This window comes from Macaca nemestrina, chromosome 11 (genome assembly GCF_043159975.1).
Source record: "Macaca nemestrina isolate mMacNem1 chromosome 11, mMacNem.hap1, whole genome shotgun sequence".
NCBI classification, from domain to species: domain Eukaryota; kingdom Metazoa; phylum Chordata; class Mammalia; order Primates; family Cercopithecidae; genus Macaca; species Macaca nemestrina.
The window spans coordinates 57,910,731-57,929,413 of record NC_092135.1 but is presented as its reverse complement, the minus strand read 5'-3'; the positions used below and the strand labels follow the sequence as shown (position 1 = coordinate 57,929,413).

Sequence of the window (18,683 nt, the reverse complement as noted above, 5' to 3'; positions counted from 1 at the left end):
CCTTTGTGACATGTGTTTATTTGAAAAGGTAAGTCCGTAAACCAGTGCCTTCCTTGTATTTTACAAGTTTTCCCTGACTCAGGGAAACAAAAGGGGGTCCTCCATCATCAGGCAGCAATGTGGGACACAGAGTAAGGTAAGGAATGTCACCTGGATTACTGCCCACAGCCTCCTCAATAATAAAACAGTGTCAAGGCAGAGCAGCATCTCACACTGTTAAGAGTTCAGATTTTGCCAGGCTCAGTGGCTCACATCTGTAATCCCAATGCTTTGGAAGGCGGAGGTGAGAGCATTGCTTGAGCCTAGGAGTTCAAGGCTACAGTGAGCTATTATCAGGCCACTCACTGCACTCCAGCCTGGGCAACAGAGTGAGACCCTGTCTCTAAAAATAAAAATTAACAACAACAAAAAAAGAATTTAGATTTCTACTGACTTCAAACTTCAACACAATCATGACCACTGAAATAAGAGGAACATTACAAATCCTCAAATCAAAACCAAAGCCCATTTTTCCAAATAGGTGTGGAAAGTGTGGACTCACCCAAGGATCCACTTATATCAAGTGCCCAGGACACCCTGCATGCTTTCTGTGTTCTAATGTTGCCCTCGCTTCATTTGTTCCTCTGCTTGGTTCCTTTTGTCCTAATTTATTTTCTTGGTATCACTATTATAATTAATGATAGTTATCCATTCTAATTTAGTTTTTTTGCATTTTCTAAAACACTTAAATCTTCTTTAAATAAGATAGAATATCATTATGTTTGAACTATATGAGATACCCTAAATCCTTCACTCAAAGCTTACTTACTTTTTTCTACGTACAATTTTAATAAATTCAGTCATCCAATTTCATAGCACACAGCAACTCAGAAGACCACAGCTGACAGAAGGAGTGGTTGTTGACATAGTACAGTATAGCAAACCTACTCAGCAGATGTTGAATGCAACAGTAAATAGATAAATGAGTAAATTAGTAGGTGAGTAAGACCTTAGAGCTCACCAAGGAGAAGGTAGAAATCATTTAAAAACACATATAAGAAGCAACAACATAACAGTCAGGGTCCACTTGATATGGGTGTGACCTCTCTGGAGGTTTCAAAAGCCTTTGATGATTATAGAGCCATAGTTTATTTAGTTTATTATGACTGTTTTTTTGAGACGGGGTCTCACTTTGTCACCCAGGTTGGCGTGCAGTGGCACCATATCAGCTCACTGCAGCCTCAACCTCCTGGGCTTAAGTGATCCTCCTGCCTCAGCCTCCAAGTAGCTGGGACCACAGGAGTGCCACCACACCCAGCTAATTTTTGTATTTTTAGTAGAGATGGTGTTTCACCATGTTGGCCAGGCTGGCCTCGAACTCCTCAGCCCAAGTGATCTGCCTGCCTTGACCTCCCAAAGTGCTGGGATTACAGACGTGAGGCAGCATGCCTGGTGAAACTATAGTTAATATTGATAAGTAATAACTCCATTCCTTCAAGAAAAAAGTCAGAGTATTTTGAGGAATCTTTGTTTAAGAAGACAGGTATGTGTATCACACACCTTAGAAAACTTTTCATTTGAAAACAACAAAATTTAAAACATAAAACTCCAGGGTGGGGAAATTTCCAGCTGTCTGGAAAATTCCCTTCTTTGCCGTGCCTCATTCCACGCCCATGCCCAATGCCTGGAGTGATGATGAACTCATATTGCTAGTTCTCAGGTGGGAATGATGCCTCAGGAAAAAACACTGTGGGTAAATAATGCTTTCTGCACTAGTTTCTGACTCACTCCATGGTGATGTGGTGGGAGCAATTCCAACCAACCCCAGCACGGTGCTAGCATCCTGAAAGGGAGCACGTTACCAGAGGAAGAGAGAGCTCAGTGCAAGCATCCAATAATTCACTCTCTTTCTCCACCAAGCGGTTACTTCTTAAGACCTCTTAACTGAATGACTTACAGAGCGACCTGATTCCCCTCATTGCCTGTGTGCACCAAACCTTGGTTTCTGCAACTTTACAAAAAGATAAGTTCCTGGTTGTGTGCTGAGAACGTTTTGGACAAAGGATGCTTCACGAATGGAAGACGTTATATAAATGTTACTATTATTTGAGACTTGACTCCTCTGGAGACAAAAATCACAGCCCTAGACCATGGCAATCACAGCCCTCGACCATGGCAACCACAGACCCTAGATTTCCCCAGTGCTGACTCCGTCCAGTCTATTTTCCACTTGAGCACAGGAAGCAGCACAAAGTGAAGGCTACGGTTTCAGGAGAAAAGCAGGTTTGTTATCACGAACCTGTTTTCCCCAGCCAGTTAAATAGAGGCAATCATAGCCAGCAGGCTCAAACCCACACTTTTCTCAATTACCGGAGGGAAACAAAGATTGACTTACTCTTTTTCTGTTTACAGAATTACGCAAAACTTATTCCTGGAGCTACAGTAGGGCTACTTCAGAAGGACTCCGGAAACATTCTCCAGCTGATCATCTCAGCTTATGAAGTAGGATATTTTACAGCTGGCATCTTTTTTGCATTTCTTTGGTATTCAAAAACTAAGATGTGATTTAGGCAGTTAAATGTTAGTTACTTGTTGGTAGAGAGAATGCTTATCCAAAAAATGTCTCTGCATGAATGCAATCAAAATATAAATTTTGTTCATTTTGCTTGCTGATCTTCTTCCTGGAAGGTGGAGCTGAAGATAGAAAAATCATAAAACTGATCATAAAGTTGAGGTTGTTTTTATAATAATAAGCAACAGCAACATTGTTGCCAGCAAAATTTTAAAGCCTCCATGAGTCATACAATTAAGCTCTCCTCTGTCTGAAAAAAATGAAGTTTAAATTGCCAGTGAGTGACAGAGTTATGTAGAGAGCTAACTCCACAAGCTTGACGATACTAGGTCATAACTCAAGCAAAAATACAAGTGCTGGCTGTGCACCAAAACACCGGTACACAAGGAATGCCACTTTTTAGTCTCTATACTTCTGGGAACTAGGGACATTTTCCACTGGTTTATGAGTAGGTGTGTAAACTTTTGCTTTGACTTTGGGAATTAGTACCTGAGGACAGAATTTCTCCCTTAAAATTAGAACATATACCTACGGTGTTGTTATGTTCTCATTCTTTGTCTCCATTTCATAACTCCGTTAGTCAACAATGGATGGCCGGTTGTCAATTATTTTTAATTTTGGTTCCTAAATATCATCCCTCCCTTTGTTTGCCTCTATTGACAAAGAAATACACATGCAGAGAAAGAAAGAAGAAGCCCTAAATTAGGATAGGAATGAAAAAAGGGAAAATTTTTAGTAAGGAGTAAAGCTCTAGTATTTACTGTAAACAGCAACTGTGTAAGAACAAGTGAATAACAATTCTCCTGATTTTTGATGTTTTAAAATTACAAAAAAAAAAAAAAAGGCCCATATGTAATATACACCAACATTTAGCGTGTACTGAACCAGCATTCCTTAAATAAAATGACATATCAGAATCAACATGGAAAGTTTTTAAAAATAGGCCTATCCAGATTCCTCTCACAGACATCTTTGAAGGACTTTAGGGGAAATGAGAGCTATATATTTTGGAAAGAAAAAAAAAGTTTCCAATAATTTTGACGTTGGCCCACCAATTTTGAAACTACCCCGAAGGAAGAAAAGCAAGATATTCCTTCTCAAGTATTTCATTTCTTCAGAAAATAAAAATACAGATGTGTCCATTAAAATTATAGGATGATGGTTTGGTTTGGTTTGTTTTACTGATAGCCTCAGAAATTTCAGTTTTCTCAGGTCACATCAAATTAATCACCACGTTAGCTCATGCTTGAAATTCTCCCAGGCAGGAATGCTCATCCACAAAATGCTATAAAAACCTTCCTCCCTCTCATGCAGTAATTAAAGTTTTAATTTGTAGAATCAAATAAAATCACACAGCAATCCTTCACTGTATCAGAATGCACTCCATTTTTTCGAACCCAATACTCTCAACAGTGTTGGCCACTAACATCTTCAGAGAAACTAAGGAGACTAGAAAACACTGAATTGTCAAAAATATTTCCCCCTCCAGTGAGAGCGGCCCCCATGCCTCTGCTTGCTCTGCCAGAGGTTACGGCTCACTTTATGATCTCAAATACTTACGTAACTTACAGGATAGTTGAAATCAAGGCATTAAACATTTGAATTAAGTCTTCTGTCCTTGTTTTACTATCTCAGAAATACTAAGACGTGTCTATTATTCTTAAATGAAACCATCTTGCACTGGAGTTATTATTGGAACTTTATGATTCACAAGGCAAAGTCTGTAATGGATCCTGGCACTAGTTCAAATTATTTTTCTACTGTTATTTTTAAATGTATACTAAAAAGAATTTAAAAATATGAGGACCTATAGGCTGAATTTCTTTCTAGTCTATAAAAAGAGAGAGAAGGAAAGAGAATACTTTGAAAGAAAACGTAAAATGCTTCTGACGGACCTCTAGTAGGGCAGACATAGACAATTTGTGTTTATAACTTTGTGGCTACAAACTTCAGCTCAGTATTTTACAGTGCCATATTGATATTTTTAAAAAGCTTAAATACCAATGTGTACTTATCTGATCATCATTCACTAATGTCCTTTCTTCCCTAATCGTATAATAAAGGCTACCAAAATATCAGCAATCCCAAGGATAAGTTCCTCTGCTGGTGTTTAAATCCCAGGAGGGAATTGACTTGGTTTCTTTTGTTTTTCCTGGTTCATAAGAGATGCTCAAAAAATGAATGAATGAAACGATGAAAACTACAAATAAGCATTTATGTCCTTTCTTTGGGAAATTCAGACTAAAATATTCCTGGTCAAATTTGCAATATGCTGTTAAATTACAGTATTGCTGAAATTTCCTTTACTTAGATCAGATCATGTCATCCACTAGTCCTTATAATTGCTGTCACAGTCTTTTAGCTCATATCCCTTAACTTTTATTTAGCTCCCGACTTTATCTCCAACATTGCTTCTATTTTAATCTTATTATTTTGGCATAAGCAGATTTTGGAGGAAGGCAGGGTCATTTTACTATACATTTGGCGAAATTACACATAAAGTATCAAAGCATCTCATTTCTCCATAAATATATACACCTATTACATACCCACACAAATTTAAAATAAAACAAATTTTTAAAAATTACACTTAAGGGAAATTTGAAGCTGAATATGCTTTTTAAATGCCAACAAGAAAATGGATATGTGGACTTAAAACTTTTGGATTAACTGAAGCATAAATTTATTTATAGTATTTTAAAATTGGTTTTATTCTGTTTTTTTTATTTTTCATAATTTGGTTTGCTTCACCTACAATACAGACTTTTGTTTTATAAGTGAACAAGGAATAAAGAAAGTAAGATAATAAACTTCTTGAGGGCAGAAGGCTTTCTTACAGTATTCCCCAGACCTAACTCTACACTAAATGTGCAATAGGTACTAAATACATTCCAATATTGATTTTAAGGCACACTTTCCCCCCACATTTTAACATCTCTAAAATTGAGCTCCATCTTACAACTGATGGTGAGTTACAATCACCATTGTGGTGCCAGGCAGCAGTCATGATGTAGTTTTCATGGACAATTGTGATTGTACTCACTTCAATTAGTTAAAGGCATTGTTGCTACTTAAGTATTAAGTTTAATTGCTGTTTTAACATATCTTTAAAAGTGTGTACTATGATTCGATATTGAAATGAAAAGTTTATTATGTATGCAGAAATGTACCAAAACAGAGCAGCAGGGTGTAAATTTGATATCAATGAGTCAAATATTCATTGGTGGAGGAATGACTTCAATTCTGGATTCTTTGCAAAGCAACAAACAGCTGGTTTACGGGAGCTAAGAAATCATGATACACATAAAGGAAGCTGTTGTTAAATTTTGTTACTGAGATATAAGCAAAAGAATTGCCTTTTATATGCCAATCTGCGCAACTCAGGGCAGGAGAATTTGCCAAATCCTTCAGAATGGATAAAATAATTTTCAAAGCAATGGTAGATGGATAGGACTGATTCATATGTTGTGCAGAACCATCTTGAGGTATTTTGTCATAGTTTAATGTCATAAGATAATGGTGTATCTTATAATTGTTGGCACCTTAGATTTGATAATATATAAAATGTATGTATGATTGCTCACTTTCTTGCTTTTGATTGGTAATATACTGAATTTCTTTTGACACCCAATTTAGTTTTATTCATTTGTAGTTCAATGAACATGATTCAGTTTCTTCTTCTGGCTATATTTTTGGGGTTGTGACTTCACTGAACTCTTTATATTGTAACTAAAGGAACTGCGGTCTGAGGTGGAACTGGAAGTATTAGGAGACACTGAAGGACTCAACTTGTCATTTACAGCCATCTGTAACAACGGTACATTCTTCCAACACCAAAAGAAATGCTCTCACATGAAAGTGGGAGACACAGTAAGTAGCTGTCCAATAGATCGTCTGAATAAATACCTGGATGGGTCAGAAGTTAGCTGAGCTCACTGAAGTTGGATTTCTTTCAAGAATTTTAAAAGCAATTTTCAAAGATTTTCTAGTAAATGCTTTTGGCAAAGCTGATTTCCATGAAGCCTTGTTTCACCTCATGCATTTTGGTGGATGGAGGGAGATAATTAGTATTTTCTTTTCCAGGCTTCCTTCAACGTGACTGTGAATATCCCAAACTGTGAGAGAAGAAGCAGGCACATTATCATAAAGCCTGTGGGGCTGGGGGACGCCCTGGAATTACTTGTCAGTCCAGAATGCAACTGCGACTGTCAGAAAGAAGTGGAAGTGAACAGCTCCAAGTGTCACCACGGGAACGGCTCCTTCCAGTGTGGGGTGTGTGCCTGCCACCCTGGCCACATGGGGCCTCGCTGTGAGTGTGGCGAGGACATGCTGAGCACAGATTCCTGCAAGGAGGCCCCAGATCATCCCTCCTGCAGTGGAAGGGGTGACTGCTACTGTGGACAGTGTATCTGCCACTTGTCTCCCTATGGAAACATTTATGGGCCTTATTGCCAGTGTGACAATTTTTCCTGCGTGAGACACAAAGGGCTGCTCTGCGGAGGTAGGCTATGTCGAAATTCATCTTACCCTGTGGCTGCTCAAGTATCAGCAAGGGGGTTGGCATCCTCTGCACCTTCCACAGTTTCCTGGGCATAGTAGGTGCTCAGTAAATATTTGCTGATCAGCCTTAGACCATGGGTAACTGAATCTTCTCTTGTAGGTTTTCTGGCTCTAACATTCACTTGGGGTGAGATTTCTGCCAACTGAGCTTATGTCTATTTTGTTTCCCTAAGCGTAGATGAAAGATAAAAGGGCCTTCTCTCTGGCTGTCACCCGGACCCTACACAAGTGCCTATAATAGGAACTCCATTGCCTTCCAGGTTTTTCTGGACCAAGCTGCTGTGTCTGACTGTTACCTTTTAAATGTATATGACTTTGGAAAAGTGAAAACTAGATAGACTGCTAAATGAGCATGCTACCAAGGATAAAGAGCACAAAAATATATTAAATGGGCTTTCAGGGCCTTCACTCATTCCACAAATATTTATTAAACACCTACTATGTGACACATACTAGGTTAGGCACTGGGCATAAGAAAGATGAGTAAGTGCATATGTGAAAAGGCTGCAGGAAGGACAAGGATGGAAAATTACTTGGAATATCTTGAGAAATTTGAGAAAAATTTAAAATAGAAGTATGTATGTTTTAATATCCTATGTAGATGTAAAATCACTATAGTTTAAGGATATATTGCATATGACTATTGTAAAATTCTTTTTTATATATACACATATATATGTGTAATCTATTCAGAAAAGAATTACAAATATGTTAATATACTCTTAAACAATATAAATTTGTCTTATAGATTGAAATATTAACTGAATGCTGAATTTAAGCTTCAGTGTCTCTGTTCTTCACACTCTGTAAGCAGACAGCTATTCAAATCAGAAAGCCATTATCTTTACAGAAAACTAAGCAAGTTATGTTTTTAAAAGACAGTGTTAGGAACATATAAAAAAGACTAATTTGGGGGGGAAAAAGACCTGAAAGAAAGAAGCATCAAAGAATTCTAAGCTTTCTGAAAACCATTTGATACCCTTAGAAGTGTACCTACCTTTCATTTCTTTGCTGCTGCTGTTGCAACCAATAAGTTCTTCTGAGAATATATGCCTTTTTCCCTCCAGAGAGTGAAAAATGTATGGTCTGTTCTGATCGAGACACATTTCTCTCCCTTTTCATCCAAAGGTTGATTTCCTGGTTTAATAGGTATGTTTCCAAACCCACATCAGTCCTCTTTTCACATGATGCAGATGGGGCACAATCTGAAGGTGACAAGAAGCCAGCCAAAGGCCGTCACCACATCACAGAGAGGATATATTGGGCAGAATCCCATACTGCATGTCTAATAGAAATCTTGTAATAAAATACATGTTCAAAACACTTGAAATTACCTTTCAAAAAGCCCTAAGTGTAATCTAACAAAATATAATAGAGATACTAACACGACCTATATTTCACCCTTTAAATCTTGGATCAAAGAGATCTAAGGCAGTATAAAATTCTGAACTGTGTTTAGCAATAGAGCTTTCCTTCATGGTCTTTCACTTTATTTTGTACCATGCATGAGGAACAGAAATAAACTAAAAAAGAGTTGACTTGATCTGTGGATTGTAGCTAGGAAGGTCTGACAACAGTGCCTCTCTTTGAGTCAGATACAGTGATTGCTACAGAAATTCTATTTAGAAAATACGATTTATTTAGCTAGATTCAGAAAACTTCACCAATGCCAATTTCCTTCAGCCATTCCTGTTTCTCAAAAGCTATTTTGGTTTTTAGTAACATCACAAAGGATGTTGCTGTATAATTAGTAACTTTTCTTTCAAAAGGTATAATGAAAGTAAAGGCAGTTATAACAAATGGTTAACAAATGGTTATGGAGTACCTACTATGTGCCTGGCATTGTGCTTAGTGCAGGGACAAAAATTGTGCCTGGCATTGGAATAGACACGCTACTGCTGCTGTAGTTTTATGTGCAACTGAGGATCAAACATGCTACAGCTCACCACTTGTGTGGATCTCCAGTTTATAACTAATATACTCAGCAATGTGCCACTTTTCTGAAGAGCTATTATCGAAATGTTCTTTTTCATACAGCCTCTTTCATCCATCTGTAAGCACTCAAAGATACAGAGCTCCATTGATTTTTTTGCTTGCCCAAATTCCATTAGTCTCCTATATTTTGATTCTAAGAGATGGAAACTAACAGGCAAATGGCATTAGAGAAACACTTGCTGCCATTATGCGCTTACAGTTACTGTCAATGGCATTCCAGAAAGATTCATCCCTCTGAAATACCATGGTAATTTTTTCTTGATCTTTGGTTATCATTTTGTCCCTCCATGAAACCAATAGGAAAGTTTTGTTGTTGTTGTTGTTGTTGCTGTTGTTGTTGTTGTATGAACCAGTACTCTAGATAATTGGTTGTTTGAGGATATCGATTAGCAGCTTTGGAAACCAGGTCAGTGGCTCTGGAAGGCCAGCACAGAGGAGGGCTTCTAAATTCTGAAAGGAGCGCCATGTTTTTGCCGTGATGGTCCTTTTCTACTGCTCCAGGAAGGATTTTCTAAATTTCTGCCAAGTACTTCCTACATGCAATGATATACTTGAGCATTCTCAAAGCATTTGGAAATGCATCTTTTCTTTAATAATATTTGTAAATCATATTAATTTTCCAGAATCAACTGTAATATGGAATTTCTTCCTGTTATAAAAGTAAGTTTCCCCTTTTGTTGAGGAAGAAACAAAAAGATATTGTAGTTTAGAAGATCATTTACAGGTAAAAATGAAATGAATGCCTTTGTCCCAAATCATTTAATTATTCTTTGCTTTGAATTAATTATGTCAACTATAAATTGCATAGGTTATGAAATGCAGTTGAAATATATCTTAATATCATGAATCCAGGTAAATTTCAACTCATCTTTCATTAGACAACGCACACAAACACACACTTTAAGATGGTGTGAAAGTGATATAAATTTAGTATGTTGTTCGACTTACAGTGATGTTATGTCTGGATAAGCCCATTATTTTACATTTTACAATGAGTTTATCCAGACATAATCCTATCACAAGTCCAGAAGCATCTATACATACATGCGTGTATGTGTATATATAGAGAGTATATAGAGAATATATAAAGAGAATATATATGTATATACACATTAGTCATCCACCACATAATGACGATTTTGTCAACAACACAGCACATATACGATCGTTGTCCCATAATTTTATAATACTGTATTTTTACTGTACCTTTTCTATGTCTAGATACACAAATGCTCACCATGGTGTTACAATTGCCCCCAGTATCCAGTACAGTAACATATTGTATAGGTTTATAGCCTAGGAGCAATAGGCTATACCATATAACCTAGGTGTGCAGTAGGTTTACCATCTAAGTTTGTGTAAGTATACTTTATGATGTTTACACAGTGATGAAATCACCTAATGATGCATTTCTCGTTACATATTCCCATTGTTAAAAGACACATGACTGTGTGTGTGTGTGTGTGTGTATGCGCACATATACATATATACATACATGTATATATACATATATGCACACACATACCTAGAGAAATCAGAATCCAACTTCAAAATCTTTGTGACTATCATCTTTGTTTGGTGATTTTTGACCAAAGAATTAAGCCCGGGACTCTCCTGCTCCAAGTTCCTTAGAGCCCAGTCATCAAAATAGAAAAGTAAGCCACTTGCTAGACCAAAGTTTACAAGAGAAAGTCCACAATTCTTCCTCCTACAGTGAACTTGGCAGTGTCTCCCACAAGTAGAATCCTGTTTCACTTGTGATTTTTTTCTACATCCACTTTGTTTTCAGTAAAAGTATAGGAATTTTAATACTGATAGATAATTTTGTTTACAAATTCTTCCTACTGGATAGTTTTCAGAAATAATGCCAGTAACTAACACTTGTACAGTGCTTATTTATGGGTCAGGTACCGTTCTAAACACTGTTATATACTGTCTTAGGTAATCCTAAATTTTGCTGGAAGAGCAAAACTTATGAGGCAAAATGCTTAATGCACATTTCTTTTTCTTTCTTTTTTTTTTTTTTCAAGAAAAGTATCAGTTACGAGAGTTTGCAAATAAATGTTATTTGTTTGGAACATCCAACACCTATGTTAGTGTCTTACGCATGGTAGGCACCCAGAATAATATTATGGAAATAACACACAAGTCCATTATTTTAAACACTTTTAAAATCATTTTTGAAGTATTTCCTACATCATTAAGTGGCCATATCCAAAGGGGCTCTTTAGGATTAGATGGGTTACTTGTCTACAGCAAAAGTGTCCAGGTACCTCTCTCTTTAACAGTCTCTGCCCCATGCCTCTGCAACATCACTTCTGTTCCCCCCCTACCTCTTGGTCTCTTCTGTAGGGATCCTTTTTTTCTGATCACATTTTAAGTCCTGAAGCTCTCCAGAGTTTTTCTCACTCTGCCTACTTGCCCTAGATGACCTGATTCATGAAAACTTCAACTACCACCTTTCCCTAATGGATCCCAAACCCCAAACTTCAGGCCCATATATATATTCAACCTCCTACTGGGATGTCCCACAGGCCCCTTGAGCTCCTCAGGGCCAAAATGAACTCATCATCTTCCCCACCCAAAGCTGCTTCTCCTCCTCTGCTTCAATAATTAGGTTCTACTCTGTGCCAGGTATTGGTGATACGGCAGTGACCATGAGCTAACTTCCACTCCAGTTCAGTGAAAAGCCACATCATCCATCTAGCTGCTCAGTCTAGTCACCTGGGGAGAATTCCATCCTTCTGTCTCTTCCCTCAACCCTCCGCCTGGCACCAATCGCACCCACACCCTGAGCATTCCATGCCCGAATATATATTCTTTCCTCGCCGCTCCCATGGGCACTGCCTTGGTTCATGGTCTCATATCTTCTTGCCTCTACTCCTGATTTTTCTATCTGTAGCTTGACCTGTCTACTGATGCTAAAAAATGTCTAGATAAAACTTTCAGGATGGAAGCTCTTCCTTTAGCCAATAAGGCTTTTCATTGTCTGACTTCTGACTTTTTGTTGTCCTTTCCATTTCCCCACCTGCCACACTCCATATGCACCTTTGGCTCTATCCATAGGAAAGTTTTGTGGGTGTTAAGCAGGTCGAATGATCCCACATGCATTCCTGAAATGCATAGAACCTTTTTTTTTTTTTCTGTATTGTCTACCTGTATCTTTCAAATTCAGCTCAAGCATCACTTCCTTTGGAACCCTCAAATCTCCAGTCTAATTTGGAAACTATTCCCCTATGTATATTTATTAGTAGTAGTATTCGTTAGCCTGCCTCCTACACTAAATTATAAGTTCGATGACCTTGTCTTATTTAATTTTATATCCTCATAACTAATACAATCTTTGGCACATAGTATATGCTCAATTAAAGTGTGTTAAGTAGTGAATTTTTTGAGCACTCACTGTATGCCTATGGGATTTCTAACTGGTGAATGCAAAATTAGGAGATATATACATTATCTCATCCAGTCACAAGCATTGAAAGTAGAATTTATTCTGTCTGTTTTATAGATGAGACGCTCATGATCACACAACTTGAGTGATATAGAGGGGTGGGCTTTAATCCCGGTCTGTCTTGCATCATTATCCTATGGCATCTTAACTAAAAGCAAAAAATAAAAATAAATAAATAAATATGCATAGAGACATACATTCACATCAAATATCTTTTACATGCTTTCTGGATTACCTCATTTGGTCTGATTACAAATTCCATGTCATATAATATGTGGATGAAAAGAGCCAAACTATAAAATATTTGAAGAGATTTATTCTGAGCCAAATATGAGTGACCATGGCCCGTGACACAGCCACAGGAGATCCTAAGGACCTGTGCCTGAGGTGGTCAGGGCACAGCTTGGTTTTATGCATTTTAGGGAGACATAAGACATCAATCAATACATGTAAGATGTACATTGGTTCTGTTCAGAAAGGTGGGACAACTCAAAGGGGATGGGCAGGGCTCTCAGGCCATAGTGGTTGGTGATTGGCTGAAAGAGTTTATCTAAAGACCTGGAATCAATAGAAGGGAGTACCTGGGTTAAGATAAGGGATTGTGGAGAACAGGGTTCGTATTATGCAGGTAGCAGGCTTCAGAGAGAACAGATTGCAAACATTTCCTAGAAGACTTAAAAAAGGTTCCAGATTCTTAGTTAATTCTCTCTTGGATCAGGAAGAAGATCTGGAAAGAAAAGGGGATTCTCTGTAGAATGTAGATGTTCCCCACAAGAGACAACTTGGTCAAGCCATTTCAAAATATGTCAAATAAATGTATTTTGGGGTGAAATACTTTGATTATTTTCAGGACCTGCTATCTATTATGTTGGTATCTTATTGCTACAAAAAGTCTACTTTGTCAGTCTTAAGGTTTCTGTTTTCTTGTTAATGCTGGTCAGTTGTGCCTGAATTCCAAAGGGAGGAGGGTATAATAAGGCATGTCGGACCACCCACTCTCATCACGGCCTGGACTAGTGTTTCAGGTTTATTTTAGAATGCTGTTGGCTGAGAGGAGGGGTCCATTCAATTGGCTGAGGGGCTTATAATTTTATTTATGGTTTACAACCATAAAGTAAGCAAGTGGATCTTCAGTTAGCGAGACCAGATCTAAGTATGCACAATTAGCAAGACACATTTGATAGAAGGTATCTACACTCATACTGCACCCCTCCAACACACACCTTTTTTTCTCATTTTTTTCTTGTCTTTCGATGATGGTGCTTAAAGACAAAGAGAAAAGATGCCCCTCACCCCCTCAAATCTGCAAGTGTTTTTGGGCTGTGAGAAGCATAGAGCATTTTGTTTTACAGACAACGGCGACTGTGACTGTGGTGAGTGTGTATGCAGGAGCGGCTGGACTGGCGAGTACTGCAACTGCACCACCAGCACGGACTCCTGCGTCTCTGAAGACGGAGTTCTCTGCAGCGGGCGTGGGGACTGCGTTTGTGGCAAGTGTGTTTGCGCAAACCCGGGAGCCTCAGGACCAACCTGTGAACGATGTCCTACCTGTGGTGACCCCTGTAACTCTAAACGGTAATGTCTCTGCTTTCGTCCATTCCTTTTGTGGATAGGTTTATAGTGATCAAATTTACAATGGCATTTTGTAAACTTAGACCTCAGATTGTATTTGCTGGTTTGGTCTCCAAACATCCATCAAAACACACACAAACCCACAGGGTCTCTGTGATCTTCAGCCTGGAACATCAGTCTCTAGCTTACCTCTTTCTCAGTCCTGGTTATCCAGAATCACGATGTCACATTTCTGCTACAGAGTAGCATGGGGAAACCGAGCTGGTGTCCCACACTGATAACATCAGATCACCTCTCCATTACAATAGCAGCCACACAGAAGGAATGCCCTGGAGGTAGACGGATGACACCCACATGCAGTCAGTAGCTTTTCAGGGGAAACAGACAAGCTTCTTTCTTTTTTTTTTTTTTTTTTCCAAATGGATATTTGTTTTTTATTATTTTTCTTTTTTTTTTAAATTTATTTATTATTATTATACTTTAAGTTGTAGGGTACATGTGCATAACGTGCAGGTTTGTTACATATGTATACTTGTGCCATGTTGGTGTGCTGCACCCATCAACTTGTCATTTACATCAGGTATAACTCCCAATGCAATCCCTCCCCCCTCCCCCCTCCCCATGACAGGCCCCTGTGTGTGATGTTCCCCTTCCTGAGTCCAAGTGATCTCATTGTTCAGTTCCCACCTATGAGTGAGAACATGCGGTGTTTGGTTTTCTGTTCTTGTGATAGATTGCTAAGAATGATGGTTTCCAGCTGCATCCATGTCCCTACAAAGGACACAAACTCATCCTTTTTGATGGCTGCATAGTATTCCATGGTGTATATGTGCCACATTTTCTTAATCCGATCTGTCACTGATGGACATTTGGGTTGATTCCAAGTCTTTGCTATTGTGAATAGTGCTGCAATAAACATACGAGTGCATGTGTCTTTATAGCAGCATAATTTATAATCCTTTGGGTATTAAACTAAAGAGCTTCTGCACAGCAAAAGAAACTACCATCAGAGTGAACAGGCAACCTACAGAATGGGAGAAAATTTTTGCAATCTACTCATCTGACAAAGGGCTAATATCCAGAACCTACAAAGAACTCAAACAAATTTACAAGAAAAAAACAACCCCATCAAAAAGTGGGCAAAGGATATGAACAGACATTTCTCAAAAGAAGACATTCATACAGCCAACAGACACATGAAAAAATGCTCATCATCACTGGCCATCAGAGAAATGCAAATCAAAACCACAATGAGATACCATCTCACACCAGTTAGAATGGCGATCATTAAAAAGTCAGGAAACAACAGGTGCTGGAGAGGATGTGGAGAAATAGGAACACTTTTACAAGCTTCTTTCTTATCTGGAAGTTTATAGCCTGACCTTACTGATTCATTCCTATCTATAGACTGACAGAGACAAAGAGGCAGAAAGATGATCTTAGCTTTCAATTCTCTCCTGCTTCTTTACCACCCATGCTCTTTGGCACCTTTCTTTGGTTGCCGTTATACACGGGTATTGTGTATTGTGTTTTCTTTTATACCACATGCACAATAACAACAATAAAACCTCACAATTTCTTAATGAAATTGGGGCCACATTTGTAGGTCAAGTGAAGCGAGCCTCCAAAATGGCTATTATGATATTGCAGTGGATAATGTATTATGCAGCAAATATGCTTCAGCATTTCAGATTTTCATGAACTCTGATGCCCAAAATGGTGACATTTGCATTTCTGACATAAACAGAGTGAGAAAAGCAATTTTTCACTCAGTGGTTACTCACCATTCAGGTGTCAAAACTTCTCTGCCACTGTCACTGGCAAACTAAGACAAGATGCATGCCAGGAGAAGCATGAGGACATGATTAGGATGATTTGAATAGGATCTAATGTAAAATGTCCCTTCAAGATGTTTCTTCTATTACTTTTCTGTTTCATCTTCTCTATAAACATGATTCAATCTTAAATCTGAATTACAAGATAGGAAATTAATAATAAAAGCCATTTGAATTTGGGGAATCAGGTAGAGTGACCGCCTTGGGATTTCTGTTAGTTTGGAGATGAATCCATTTTTCCATTTATTCATGCATGTATTCATTTATCAAGTAGGTATTAAGTGCCTACTATATGCCAAGAATTGTGTTACGTCATGGGCAATGCAATGATGACTGAAACAGCTAGAGCTCCTGCCTTCAGAGGTGCTGGGAGTCTAGTGGGAAAGATAGACATCTTTTAAAGTGATTGCGATGCTACCTAGGCTGACAGTTTTAATAGGGGAAATAGAGAGTGCTATGGAACTCTGCAGCAGGGGATAAGGCTACCAGACTAGCTAGTGCAGCCATCAGTGAGATGCACAAAGATGAAGAGATTTTAAGAGCTTCCACAATCACCAGACCCCTTCAAAGCCACTCCAAATAAATATGCGATCTAGATAAATCCAATGTATTTGCAATGCCAAGGCAACTTCACAGTAAAACATTCCCCACTGCCTAATAGGTTGCCCTTCCTGTGGAAAAATCCTGAGCCTTCCACTGTGAGGGAACTGATTGGTCTAAGGTTTAGTGAAGGTTTGCCTAAGGAAGTGCAGTTTCAGCTGAGATTTGCTGAGTTATGGGTGCGGGTTGGGTGTTTCAAGCACTTAGCAGAGCATACATTTCCATGGCCAGAGGAGAGAGAGACAGCAGGTGTGTCCACAGTAAGAAAACTTCTGCTGTTTTTGAATTACAACAAGCACAATCTATTTGTAAAGTGATTTTCAGCACAAGATTAATTCAGGGTCTAAATTTTACTTTGCTCTATAGATGTCTTTAGAGTAGCTTAATTCTTGGACGATGTTCTTGGAAATGTACTTTTCTATAAATAGTGATCTTTTATTTAAAAGCCTGTATTAATGAGGATCCAGGCTGTAATCCACAGCTTTTGAGATCCAGGCTCTAATCCACACTTTCATTAAGACTTAGACTTATTCAAAAGAGTTACAGAAAAGTGAATTGTGAAAATTATCATATAAGACATATACAAAGTCCACTAATCATTCTTGGAATTCTGGTTAAGGTATAGACCATTTCTGTTAAGAAATTCAAAACTTCTCCTAGTCCCTAATCATATTTTAGGAACATAAGCTCTCTGTAGGAAAAAGTAAAATGAAAACAGCTAAATCAATTTATTTTCTTTGATTGTTTATTTAACCAATCAGGAACAATCATTACAGGTAAATGAAAATGGTAGCTATTATCAAGACTGGTTCAGAGAACATTGATTACTGAGTGGAACTCAGAATAATTCAGTGTTCACTTGGGCATTACCCAACTATCTTTTTGAAAATAACAAAAGATAATGACATCTATGAGATACCCCTATAGCACAAACTGCAACAACAGCAGTAAAGCAATATTCAAGCTGCAAATCTATTTTCCACCAGCATGAACTGATACACTGTTGGATACTGTCCACAGGAGCTGCATTGAGTGCCACCTGTCAGCAGCTGGCCAAGCCCGAGAAGAATGTGTGGACAAGTGCAAACTAGCTGGTGCGACCATCAGTGAAGAAGAAGGTTCTGCTTGTCTTAAATTGTTTTTTATTTCCTTATGTAGTTCTTGAGAGGCATAGTTCTTGACCCTCTGTGAATCGAGGGCTATTTAGTAGCTTGACCTTATTTGTACCAGAGCATTAGCTCACTGACATTCATTTTTTAAGAGTAAATGCATCCTATAAGACTAGGAACTTGATGGCTCAGGCCACAAGCATTTCAAAGTTGTGGCTATTCTATTTGACTTCAGCTCTGTTGCCAAATTCACCTCTGCTTAACAAATTCAACTGTAGAGAATTCCAGAATGCTATATTTTTCAAACTAGAAAGGGAGAAAAATTGAAGAAATGGCTAAAGGTTAGCCCGCAAACTTGAATTCACCCTTTTCATCCAATTGCTTTATTTCAAGATAAGATAAAGCCAACCGTAAATCAGTGTTCCAGATGGTGGCTCCCAGGTACTGGGTGGTTTCTGGTTAGTGGCCATTTTTCCTCCCCTCCATATACTTTTATTCCCAACCTTCCAAAAATGGGCATTACAATGACTATCCTCAATACTCTGTTGCCTCACCCCCAAAATACAAGAAGGACCTATTATCTTTCACTGCTAAGCAAACTTCTCTTGCTTTCATCTGTCATTTTAAATTTAATTACTTAGAATCAGAGTCTAGTGGCAAGGTTTCACCTCAAATATTTAAATCGCTTGTTTTTTAACTGGCAATACCTTTTAAACAATAATTTGTAGACTTTAAAACAAAGGGGATGACTGACTCTTCCAACAGAAACAACCTGGGAGAATTTAATTTTGTATCATCCTGAACTCGCTGCATTATCATGCGGCTCAGGGTAGAATTGCTACTCTGCACACGTTAGAGATGTGACCAAGATGTAGCTCAGGTGAAGTGAAATAATCAAGCTAATAATGTGTGACCCTCCAGGATATGTCTCTTGAATAGATGGAATTAGAATACGGAAATTAATCCATTTCCAGCATGGAATGAGTTAATGAACTTTATATTGTTTT

At 38.2% G+C, this 18,683-nt stretch overlaps 1 protein-coding gene across 9 annotated transcripts in view; it reads left to right on the top strand.

The window, feature by feature from the left end:
• LOC105493177 (integrin subunit beta 6) overlaps positions 1 to 18,683 on the top strand; it is a 148,727-nt gene that overhangs the window by 110,106 nt on the left and 19,938 nt on the right. For 8 of the 9 annotated variants that reach the window (XM_011760652.3, XM_071072849.1, XM_011760649.3 and 5 more), the window contains 5 exons: positions 2,392 to 2,481; positions 6,287 to 6,421; positions 6,635 to 7,052; positions 13,913 to 14,135; positions 17,588 to 17,685. In XM_011760652.3, the coding sequence (XP_011758954.2) occupies positions 2,392 to 2,481; positions 6,287 to 6,421; positions 6,635 to 7,052; positions 13,913 to 14,135; positions 17,588 to 17,685 (964 nt within the window). The remainder of the gene's footprint in view (positions 1 to 2,391; positions 2,482 to 6,286; positions 6,422 to 6,634; positions 7,053 to 13,912; positions 14,136 to 17,587; positions 17,686 to 18,683) is intronic. The other variant, XR_011609807.1, reaches the window with a different exon arrangement.